General features: G+C 50.0%; 1 protein-coding gene across 6 annotated transcripts in view; it reads left to right on the top strand.

Moving 5' to 3' along the window:
• The first annotated feature begins 1,850 nt into the window (after window positions 1-1,850).
• ARNTL (aryl hydrocarbon receptor nuclear translocator like) overlaps window positions 1,851-11,835 on the top strand; it is a 31,040-nt gene continuing 21,055 nt past the window's right edge. For 3 of the 6 annotated variants that reach the window (XM_044919623.1, XM_044919625.1, XM_044919624.1), the window contains exons 1-5: window positions 3,815-3,911; window positions 5,353-5,391; window positions 5,712-5,753; window positions 7,068-7,225; window positions 8,985-9,064. In XM_044919623.1, the coding sequence (XP_044775558.1) occupies window positions 3,823-3,911; window positions 5,353-5,391; window positions 5,712-5,753; window positions 7,068-7,225; window positions 8,985-9,064 (408 nt within the window). In that variant the 5' untranslated portion in view covers window positions 3,815-3,822. Of the gene's footprint in view, window positions 2,008-2,880; window positions 3,034-3,603; window positions 3,625-3,814; window positions 3,912-5,352; window positions 5,392-5,711; window positions 5,754-7,067; window positions 7,226-8,984; window positions 9,065-11,835 lie in introns of those variants that run through there. The other 3 variants (XM_021685782.1, XM_021685781.1, XM_044919622.1) reach the window with 2 other exon arrangements.

Below are 11,835 nucleotides of genomic sequence, written 5' to 3'. Positions count from 1 at the left end.
AGTACTTACTATATGCTAGAAAGTGTTGTAGGCTACTAGGGTGCAAGTAGTAAAACAAAATCCCTGCTCTTCTGATGCTGATAGTCTAATGGAGAGGAAGCTGGTAAATAAAGAAGTTGATTATTGATGGGGGCCATGGAAAAAAATGAAGCAGAGTGGGGGTGGGTTGCAGTATATGGATATTCAGGGAAGCTTCACTGCAGAAATGACCTTTGAGAAGAAATATGAAGGAGAAAGGAGAGAAGTGGTTAAATTTGGATGTCTTTGCAAATGTTGAGCTGATGGGATTTTCTGACAGATTGGGTGCAGGTTGTAAAAGAAAGCAAGAAGTCAGGATGACTTCTAGGTTTGGGGCCTGAGCATTCAGAAGTACCACTTACTGATGTGAGAAGGGGCTTGGCTTGGGGAGAACCAGGGGTTTGGTTTGATGTTTCAGTTAGGTCTCTATTGTATATTCAAAGGGAGACCTCAGGGAAATGGTCCTTTAAGTTTGGAATTCAGAAGCGGTCCAGGCTGGAGCTGTAAGTTTGGGAGTTCTCAGAGCCTAGATCATATTGGAAGCAGCGAAGCTAGACCGATCTCTTAGGGAGTGGCTGTAGACAGAGGAAGTCTGAGGACATCTGCAGGACTCTCATGTGGAGGTGAGGGAGGGGGAGGAACCCACAGAAGAGACCAGCATGGAAAGAGTGGCCACAGAGATAGAAGGGGACAATGAGAAGATGGCCTCTCCAAAGCCAAGAGACAGGAGGGACAGATCAGATCTAGCAGATGTCGGAATGGGGCAAGTAGGGAGGGAATGGAGAACCAGCCACTGGATTTAGCAATGAGGAGCTCACCGGGGAATCTAATAGGGGCTGTTCTGTTGGAATGATGAGAACAAAAGCCCGATTTGAGTTGGCTTATACTGAGTAAGAGGAAAAGCATTGGAAACAGAGAAATGGGGTACTGACTAGAAGGGAATGGAGTTCAAAAAAATATGTGGTTTTTCCCCGAAATGAGAGTTGTTTGTATCCAAATGAGAGTGATCCAGTAGGGTGGGGAAAGTGGATGGTGCAGGATGAGCGGCAGGGAGAGAATTGCGGGGTGATGGTCTTCAGAAGTGAGAGACGATGGAGTGCCCATCCATTGGGGGTGGCAGCGGCCGGGGGGGTTCCTAACCAGCAGCGTCTGGGTGGGCCAGTGGATGTGCTTCCTTTACTCAGTGGGGTAGAGAGCCAAGTATCTGCTGAGAGTGAGGATGGGGAGCTGTCGGAGGCTTGCAGAGAAGAGAGAGGGTGTGATGTTCTTGGTCTCAGAGCGGGGGAACAAACAGAGCAGGGGGTTGAGGATCACTGGGCAGAGCTGGTTGGTGTTGGAAGTGTGAGAGGTCGTGGATGGAAAGTGAGAGCGGCCAGTTCATTGTGTGCTTCCCCCCCCCCCCCGGCTCAGGTGCACAGGTGAACATGAGTTAGGAGTCCCATCCATACTGAAGAAAATATGGTAGGAAGGACATGAGTGGGCACAAAGGAAACCAGAGAAATGCCTATAAACATAGGGACAGCATCCGTAATCATTTAAAAATGCAAGTAAAAACCAATGGGGTTTTGTGCTTTCCTTCAGATTGACAGGAGCTCTTGTTGGGAATATAAATTATTGGAGCTTTTTGGCAGCACACTGTTCCAGAACGTACCAAGACATACCATGTGTGTTCCCTTTTGTCCTGCTTTTAGACATTATAGACTGAGCGATAATAGCTCCAGGGCCTGGAGTTAGAGCACAAAGATGCTCCCTCCGGCAGTGGTTGTGAAAGTGAAAAGTTAGCCCACACCCAACCCTGGTGCACTCATCTGTGGGCGGAACCGTAATCAGGAAACTGAGCTCACAGTCCCCTCTTGCTTTGCAGATGAAGAAACTTGAGCCCAGAGAGAGGGAGTGACAGCCCCAGCCACGTGGTGTGGAGCTGGGACCCCGTCTGTGGGCAGTGCGCGGCCCTCTTCAACTTGGTTTGGAGTCGGAGTCCCTTGCAAGGTACTTGGCAGCCTCTTTTTTTGGGCCGGCTGACTCCACGCTTATAAAACATAAATTCTCAAAATGTGTTGCAAATTGGTCTACAATGTCTTTATGTCCTGATGCAGGTTTTCCTGGCAGGGGATGCTGGGCGCAAAGGCTAGTCAGGGAAGGCAGGACAGACTTTGCCTGGCCCACTGATAGACAGGGACCATATTTTCCTGGCTCCCGGGAGGGACCCACGGTCTGAGAAAGGATATTTTCTGCTTTCCTATGACTTTTACAAAAGTCGTAACAAAAACACAAAGATAACCAGTAAATCATACTTATTTTATGGACTGGAAGTAAATAAAATTAGAACTGTCAGAGAATATCTGGTCCCCTCCGTGGGAGGAGCCCTGGGCTCTAAGTCTTAGAGCCTTGGGTTCTGGAATTGTTCTTGCATGCCCTGGTACGGGGACCCAGGAGAAGCTGTCCACTTGCTCTGAACTTTGGATCTGCATCAGAAATCTGAGCAGGGGGCGCCTGGGTGGCTCGGTCGGTTAAGCGTCTGCCTTCGGCTCAGGTCATGTGGGATCGAGCCCCGCATCGGGCTCCCTGCTCAGTGGGGTGTCTGCTTCTCCTTCTCCCTCTGCTGCTCCCCTTGCTGTGCTCTCTCTCTCTCTGTCAAATAAAATCTTAATGCAGGTTAACCTCATATTTTTTTTTTATCTATGCTAACTCCTAAAGCATGTCCTCTGCTCTCTCCGTCCCGCCGCGCCCCTGATCCAGTTGGCCCTGGGGGAGCTGTGTTAGTGCAGTAGACCAGTACCCCGACCCTCCGCGGGACCACCCTGGCCCTCCACCGCGGTAGAAAGAGCATGTAGAAATCACCTTTGTGCCTCCTTGTACCAGTTCCAGACCTCCAATGGCTGACCAGAGAATGGACATTTCTTCGACAATCAGTGACTTCATGTCCCCGGGCCCCACCGACCTGCTCTCCAGCCCCCTCGGCACAGGCGGCATGGATTGCAACCGCAAGCGGAAAGGCAGCTCTACCGACTACCAGTAAGGCCTTCCGGGCTCCTCTTCCCCTGGCTACTCTTGGTGTCCGTTCCCTGCACATCGAGGGGCCAACTGCTGTTCCTCCTGGAAGAAGGGGTCCTCTTTGTGGAAAGGGATGGACATGAAAGATCCAAGTCTAGGTGTCCCCGCAGTGGGGTTTGTTTTTGTTTTTGTTTTGTTTTGTTTTTGCTTTTATCTTCCCCCTAGATTGCAAGCAGGAGGGAGCCTCCAGCCCTGCTGAGGCACCCCACCCCCCCTCCCCTCCCCAAACTGTTCCACATCAAGGGAAAAGGAAGAGCCTTAAAGCCAAGGTCTGCCTTTCACCCTTTTCCTTTGACCTCCTTGGCTCCCTTGAGCAAGATGGCTAAGCCCCTGGATGTAATCTCCGTGGTTTCAAAGAGGACTTTGCCTGAGGCGCTCTCTGAGGAAAACCTCAGTTGCTTAATTATGTTTGTGGAAGGAGTGAGTGCAGGTCATCTCCGAAAGTTCTATAGGAACATTGGTGTTGCCCTGAAACATTATTCAAATTAGTATGTACCTGTTTTATTAAATAGTATTTTTGTTTCTTTTTAGACTTGATGACTTTTCTTTTGAGTAAGTAAATTTGCACACTTAACAGTCAACTCTTTATCTGTACAAACGCCCAGGGAATAGACTGCCGCATAGAACATTCAAAGGCACGTTTTGTTTTGTTGAGGCAACTGCGTGGAATCTTCTCTCCATGTCCACTTAAGAGGTTTTCTCTTGTTTAATGAGGGAAAAATCTCCAAGGAGGTATCTCCCCCACAGCAGATGTCCTCTCTGCTGAAGTTCACAGGTCGAATTTGGGGAGCACAGTGGCTGAAGGTCAGATGCCCACTAGGAGATGCTATGATTAATATGTAAGTGATCCCAGATGATTGAGCAAGCCAACGCCCAGGGGATGGAAAGTGGGTGTGAGGCCTGAGAGGGTTCTTCTGGAGCAGCCCCTCCCCAACAGGGAGGCCAGGAGATGTTTTCCACGGACCACTTGTCTTGGGCGGACGGAGTCACTGGTGCCTTCTAAGACCTCTGCTATCTAAACCTGTGGTTTCCAATCTTGTCCCCACCCAAGAGCTCCAGGTTTCCCTCATGGACCCCGTTTACAAATCTTCTATGATTCGTGGAGACCCTATTAAGCACCCCTCATCCCTTTCCCTGTCATTTCATTGTGCTAAATGTGTCTGATCGGTCAGGCGGAACTCTCTTCACCTGGGATGATTATCCTGGCCTCAGTGACCAGATACAAGCCAAGACAAAAGGGGAGGGAGAGTTTTGGTTTTCCCCTGTGGCCTGAATCCTGTCTTCTGTGCTTTAGGACTAGCTAGACAAGCTCTCTGCCTGTGACGCAGTCAAGGGCTCCTGGTTGGGAACCCCTGTTCTAGAATGCCCACGCTGTGATTCAGTGCTCCTGAGAAAAGTTGTTTTTGCCCTTGAGACTACATTGTGTGAAGGGCCGTATGCCTCTGTTCTTACAGGATAAAAGAGAAAGACAGGCCCAGGTGCCAGGGAGTGCCCTCCTGGTGATAAGCTTAGGGGCTGGAGAAGGGTGTGAGCTGACCCCAGGGGGATTTGGAACTCCTTCCTTGGAGGATTTTAGTTTGTTTTCTACTAAACCGTGAGGTGCCGTGAAACTTGGACCTCTGGAGTCTGTAAAAGGGGGGTAGATCCCTGCTGTGACCCCAGGATCCTCTGCAGCCAACCAGGGCTCCATGCCCCTCAGCCCCACTCGTGCCCTGTCTCCCAGTTCCTCGGGCCTCGGGGGTTCCCACCTGGCTGAGAACCAGAACATTGTGTATCCGTGTCTTTGAAAAGCTGCCTCAGGGCTCTGCTCAGTGCTGCTTTGTGGGTTCTTTGGTCTCCCCTCCTCACTTTACCCCCCCCACCAAATATATATGTATGCACACATATATTTGAGGCTTGGTATGTTTTACAAATGAATAAACTCCATTTATCCAGAATGATGAGGGGAATGAGGTATTATAGTTATTTGGATACTCTGATTAAGAATTTCCATAAATGCTCTGTATTCCCGATTTCCAAAATAATGGCGTAAAATATGTTAACAGCATGCTCTATTGATGACCGTACGTAACTTTTGTTTGGTCATCTCGAAAACTGGTCCTAGTTGCATGGTAGGGGCAAGCTGTGTTTGTTTGACTAGTCTGCGTCAATCAGCAATACTGTGGATATTTGAACTTTCTGATTATTTGGTTTCTGGATAAATGAGAGCCTTCCATGTTGTAAGAAGCAGCTTTGTATGTCTTTATTGACAGATACTCGTGTTCTCTCTTGTTTTTTTAGAGAAAGCATGGACACAGACAAAGACGACCCTCACGGAAGGTACCATGAACCTAGTCGTGACCTTCCTCCTGCTAGCTATTTTCCTTGCATAATTACATGTTCTGTTACTTGGTGCAGGTCCCACCTGTGTCCTTGATTGGGGATAAGCAAGGAGGCTGGGAGCCTGGGAGCTCTGGATGCTCTCCCCTGGCCCCAGCCCCCAGTGTGCATAACAAGAGCCCTTGTGTGTTGAGAGAGATGACAGGGATTAAGCAGGGAAATGAATGAAGCTGGGAAGAAAAGAGAGATGTGTAACTTTGCCATTAGTCTCCCAGGGTTTGTGTCTGATCTTTTGCTTTTCTTTCCCCCTTCCCTTCCAGGTTAGAATACACAGAGCACCAAGGAAGGATCAAAAATGCAAGGTAAGTGTGGACCTGTCTATACACCGTCCTGGTTCTGGGCGCCTGGAGTGCAGCTGAGCCAGCTGTGCGTGTCTGGTCCCTGTCGGTCTAAGCATCCCTTCGGGGATGGGGGTGGGGGCCTTGGCTGGATGTGGCCACCTGCCACTTGTCCTCTCCACACTGAGTTGGCCTTCACTCTTGGTTTTCTAAGCACATTTAACCTGCAGGGGACTTTGGAAGTAGCAGAAAGCCCTGCAAGGCTGAAGCTCTTCCCCAGCAGGTTGCTCCTTCCTGACTCGAGGGCCCTCTAGAGTGGACCTGGCTCAGTGACTCCATTCTTGGGCCAGGCCTTGCCTCTCAGAGTGGTCCTTCTTGTACAGCAAGGGAGGCCTGGGGCTGCCTGCGCCCTTGAGTAGATTCTCGAACTCGGTCCCTCCTGCCTCCAGCCACACTTGCTGACCTCATCCACGTGGGTCTGCTCTCCTGCCAGTGACTCTAGGGCCTTCTGAGGCTGTCATGACACAGACCCAGTGCTGCAGAATCGGACTGACCTGAGACTTCTAGCTTTGCCCGCACAGCCTAGCTGTGGTGGGAGGTCCCTCTTGGTGGCTCTGTTGCTATGGCAGCAAACGACCTTTCCACTGGTGATGCACTCCATAGGGGACAATCACAAAGGGCAGGTGCAAACCAATCAGGGAGAGCATGTGTGCCTGTGGACGCATCCTCCTGCCTTGATGGGCAGCCACTCCGGGGAGGGAAGAGCGTGACACTCTTCAGAGGAAGCTCTTGGGGACAGATGGAGCATCTGCTGTGTCCTGGTGGAGTCATGGTTGATCCAAAGATGGCAGCGCTAGTTACCTAGGGACTCAGTCGGGGAGTCTCTGACAGGCCACACAGCGGGCTCCTCACAAACCTCAGAGATCTCTGCGGGACTACAGGATCCACCCACCCCGCCATGGACATTCTGGATGCTTTGCTCTTTGCAGACTCCACCTCCCTTCTCCTTCCTTCCATGCCCATCTTAAATTCCAACTTTACAGAGGTTAAGAGGAAAAGAAAGGAGAAATTACCAATCCAGTTTACTCTGAGCAGACAGTTTTTGTAATATTTCTTCTTAATTCTAAGTATGAGGTAAGCATACAAACAATACTGACGCCGCGCAGTGAGGCCACTTTTTTTGGTGCCTTTAGTAGAAAAGTCGAGTTCCAAGCCTTGTGCAGATTCTAAACGTGCCCTGTCGGGGGAATGTCAGAAGCCGTGATAACTTATTTTTGTCATTGTCTCCTTGAGGCTCGACTTCATTTTCTAGAAATCATTTTTCCTGTTGTTGTGCAGGGAAGCTCACAGTCAGATTGAAAAGAGGCGTCGGGATAAAATGAACAGCTTCATTGATGAATTGGCTTCTTTGGTGCCCACGTGCAACGCCATGTCCAGGAAATTAGATAAACTTACTGTGCTGAGGATGGCCGTTCAGCACATGAAAACACTACGAGGTAAGACTGCGGGCGTTATTGTTCTTGATGCCCTTGCCCACAAACGTTCCCTCCCTTGCCTAGGGTGTGCCTGAGTCCCCAGGACCGTGTGTATTATTTGCCAATGTGTAGCCTTGAGTAACTGTCCTTCCCAGCAGTAGACCTGATGCCAAATGAAGTGATTCCTGAGCTTATGTGGGTGTCCATTTGGGATTTTGCATGCCTACATCCCCGGGCGGTAGAGGCTGTGGTCTGCGCGCGCATCTGCACGTGTATGTGGTAGGCAGGCTACGTGCATGTCAGAGAGGACCCACATCTTGCCTGTGTGTGTGCGTTGGGCCCCACCCGCCCAGTGATCACCATCAGAAATGCAGGTGCCTTTGGTGACGCAGAGAAGTCCGTTGCTGTTTTTAAGGGGAAAAATTCACCGCGGCTCCTTTAAAGAGTGAGTCACTGGTTGATGGTTCTTGCTGCGTTTTACTGTCAGGGATGAACACTGATGATATTTTCATGTTTCTGGAATTTTCCCAAACCAGATAGACTCTCTATGAGGGAGGCAGTATTTTCCTTCTTTTCTGAGTGTGGGGCGGGTGAGAACACAGAGGCAGAAACGTGGAAGCAACCTATCCAAACCACAGGAGAAAACTGCAGTATCGCAGGCACTTTAGTGAACGCTGGGCCTGGCATGTTCCATGGCCTGTCTTGGACCCTTTGAGGAAATTGGAAAGTGGGCGCTCAGTCAGACCTCTGACCTGCGTGGTAAAAGAATTGCGTCTTTATGTTTCCACAAAGCCGCCAGAAAGGAGTAGCCAGTTCCGTCTGCCTTTTGATCACTATTCAGACACGTCAGCATCGTGTCCTGTGCTGTGAGGGTGGCATCTAAATGTTCCTATTAGGGAAGATTGTGGGGCTTAAATTATTATAAGCTAATTTTTATTAAATTGGAAGGAAACGAGGGACAAATCTCGAGTTACATAAAAAGCAGGGATCTGGCTCAGTGTGTGCCTTGTTAGCTGGTATGAAAGCCAGACACATTCTGTCAACCTCCCCCTTCACCGTGGTACTGGGAATTGCTACAGATCTTTTCCATTTTATTTCTTCACCGTTCTAACCGTTTTTGCAGATTCCAAGGTCATTGCCGCTGGCATTTTTCTCTGTTACTATACGGTGTTCTCCCGTACGGTGTTCTCTCTATGGTGCCAGACGGATGGCCTTTTAAGCATCTTGTCCCCTTTCAGCCCGAGGAGCCAGAGTTGTATTCACTGGAGTAATGCATTTCTCTGGGTTGCCAAGCTCCTTTACCTCACTCCGAGGAAGAAGCACTCCCACTAAATGCCTTCTACAGTATATTTATTTACTCAGAGCCTGGACGCCTGGGTGATTTCCCAGGAAGGCTCAGCGTGGCCATTTGAGGGACTGCTAGACAACGCACTTAATGTCGGCCCTGGGAGGAGGGGACCCTCCCAGGAGCCTCTGCTGGTTGACTTCCAAAGCTGCCTTCTCTCTTTGAAGCAGATTTTTACTTCCATCTATGACCTCTTGGCTCCCCTACAGTGACCAGAGCAAACCTGTTAGGTCCCCTGTGGGCAGCAGTGTTGTCTTTTCAATGGATTCTGTCCGAAGCCCGACCTAGCCCTGTGTCTGTTAAGGAAAAAGAAGAGAACATTGACGTCCCAGATGGTAGAGACAAGGCCGACATCTGGAAGGTCGGAGGCAGTGAAGTGGTATGAGCCATTCCCTGAATAGAAAGTGTACCAACTCTCTTTTTTTTCTCCCTCAGGTGCCACCAACCCATACACAGAAGCAAACTACAAACCAACTTTTCTGTCAGATGATGAATTGAAACACCTCATTCTCAGGGTATGTCATAATTATGAGCTTGTCTTATAAACGCTTACAAATTTCAGAGTGAGGTACCAGAGTGTGGGAATTTGATGTCTAAACATTGGACCTTTTGAGGCTGACTTCGTCTTTTCGGGTCTCCACATCTGTCTGTCTGGACAGTCTCCACAGTCCTTCCACTCCTGCTTAGACAAAAATCGAAGGCCCAGGCTACTGTGATTTTTAAATGGAAGGAGGCAGGATTTTGTACACATAGGTAGTTAAGAGCCCCATTCCTGCATGAAGGTTTTAGAAAGGGACGGGCACTGATAACAACGGAGAATTTGTCTTCTCCTCCCCTAACCGCTAGCACAAAAACATCCGCGTACATCTTGACACTAAAATCCCATCAAAGCAAGAAAGCTTCCAAAGACCCCTCTGCCCAAGGGAGAAAAGAAATGGGGGCGGTGAGGCTCTCCCCTCTGGACCGGCGCGCTCGCTTGTCTTGCTCGTCTCTGCGGAGAGGTGGCGCCGCAAGAACTTGGCTTCCACGTGGCATCAGGTCTGCCTCCGGGTGGAGCGAGACCAACTTGGAAATTGAAGGGAAAGAAACGGGATTCAGAAGCCTGTCCTCTGGCCAGTTGTAAACAGAAAAACAGAAAAATGTCACCCGCCTCCGTCCCCCCACAGCCAGGGTGGACGTCGCTTGCCAAGCCCCTACGGCATCTGGGCACCTTGCTTTCAGCAGACATTTGCCAGGCCTCAAGCCCCAGGCCACTCTGTCATCACCCTGACTTTCCGCTCTGCCTGGCTTCCGGTCCTCTAAGTCTGGCATGCGTGCTCACTCCAGCATTCTCTGTCCATCCCCTCCTGACGTGTTCTCTCAATTGGAAAGCTTTCAGCTGCAAGGAACAGATGACCTGATGAACAGACAGGGTTTTGTTTCCCAAATACAGCCTGTCCTGTGGTAGGCCGGGAGGGGTTGGTGTGGTGGCTCAGTGAGGGTGGCCGGAACCAGGCCCTGTCTGTCTGCGCGAACAGTCGTGCCGAGCTCGTGTGCAGCCGGCTTCCTCGGTGTAGCCACACCAGCCAGAAGCAAGGAGCAGGGGAGGGTCTGGACCAGCTGTCCCTTTTCTCAAGAAAGGATATGCCTTCCTAAAAGCCCAGTAGTAGACGTCAGCTTCTCCGGAAGGTGTCAATTGACCACTAGCTTCAGGGCAAGGATTTAGATTTTTCCAGCCTCCCAGTAGAGGCAGGCAAGAGTCCCCCATCAGCACTGGCCACACACACTTTCCAGAGCCACATCCATTTGCTAGATTTTCCTTCAGAAGTGGCTCTCAGGACCCAGTGCAGAACTTCAGCTGTGGTCTGGTTGGCCTGGGGTTGAAAGGGCCTGGCTCCTTCCTTGCCGTAGAAGCCATCATATTAGTGCCACGTTTTGGACCACTGTGATACCGTCCCTCCCACTCTCTTGGGGATTATTGTGAGGCCAAGTTTTTTCCATCCTGTATTGGTGCAGTTTGTTTTTTTGAACTTCTGTTTCTGTCAAAATCTATTTATTGGACGGTCTTACATTCCAGTTTGTCGTTAGTGATCCTTCGAGGCTTCTTGTGACTGGTACAGCTGATAGGCATGCCTTCGAGGTCTTTCGTTCACTAATGCCACAGATATTTCTGAGACTTAGTTCTGTGTGCGTGGCATTGTTCTAGGTACATCCAAGTCAACAATAAACACATTGTGGGGGGGGGGCCGGGTGTCCCAGCAAGTTTGTGATGGTCCTTGGGCTACCTCCCTCAGGGCACAGCTCCGCACTCCTCTCTCCATCCTCCTTCATAAAGCTGTCCCTGTTCTCAGGGAGGACTTGCTGAAGGTAAGATAGACTGTGTCTGCAGCATCTCTGGAGAAACCACCAGGGCTGGCTTCATGGGTGGCGGCCTCTGCGGCCACACGGGGAGTTTAATGCTCTGCTCTTGCCATCTGGAAGGGCAGCATGTTTGAACAAGGGTCTCTGCATTTTTTCCATTATGTCCTGGGCCCCACAAATCCTGTGGTTTGTCCTGATTGCCATACTGCTAATTTGATGGGTTTTTTTTGTTTTTTAAAAATTTTATTTGTCAGAGAGAGAGCGAGAGGGTGAGCACAAGCAGGGAGGGCAGCAGGGAGAGGGAGAAGCAGGCTTCCCGCAGAGCAGGGAGCCCGGTGCAGGGCTCGATCCCAGGATCTGGGATCATGACCTGAGCCGAAGGCAGATGCTTAACAACTGAGCCACCTAGGTACTCCACAAATGTGTTTTATGAAGTTCCTATTATATATAACAGGTTTATATATATTTACATATAATATATATAAACTTCTTTTGTAATGGCAAATGCTCAATAATTTTCTCTTTTTCTAAATTTCCTGTCTGATGCCCACACTTGTCAGGGTATGGCACAAGGATTTTCATTGCCATTGAAGCTAAATACCTCATCTTGGGCTTGCCTTTCCTGCCCTTCCGTGTCCTCCAGCATCTGTAGGACACAGTGGTGATGTCTCTCTCCTGATGAAACTCTTCTGCCCTCCCTGGAGTGCGTCCGTGGTGACGAAGCACGGTCCAATCCCTCGCCACTTCCAGCTGCCCAGTTCCCAGGAATTTGCTTCAACAGAAAGCAGGGTCCGCTCAGACGGTGTTTGAGCGGTTCGGCCACGGGAACTGGACTTCTGCGTTCTCTTCCCAGTGTGCATCTGACGGACCACTTTCTCTACTGAGAGCTTTCCAAATGGCTTCCATGATGGTGTGTCAGGGAGCAGTCAGCCTGATCAGTGGATGA

The sequence above is a fragment of the Neomonachus schauinslandi genome, chromosome 11, assembly GCF_002201575.2.
Source record: "Neomonachus schauinslandi chromosome 11, ASM220157v2, whole genome shotgun sequence".
Lineage (NCBI taxonomy): Eukaryota > Metazoa > Chordata > Mammalia > Carnivora > Phocidae > Neomonachus > Neomonachus schauinslandi.
Note: the sequence above shows the minus strand (reverse complement) of the source record. Positions and strands in the feature narration are given on the sequence as shown.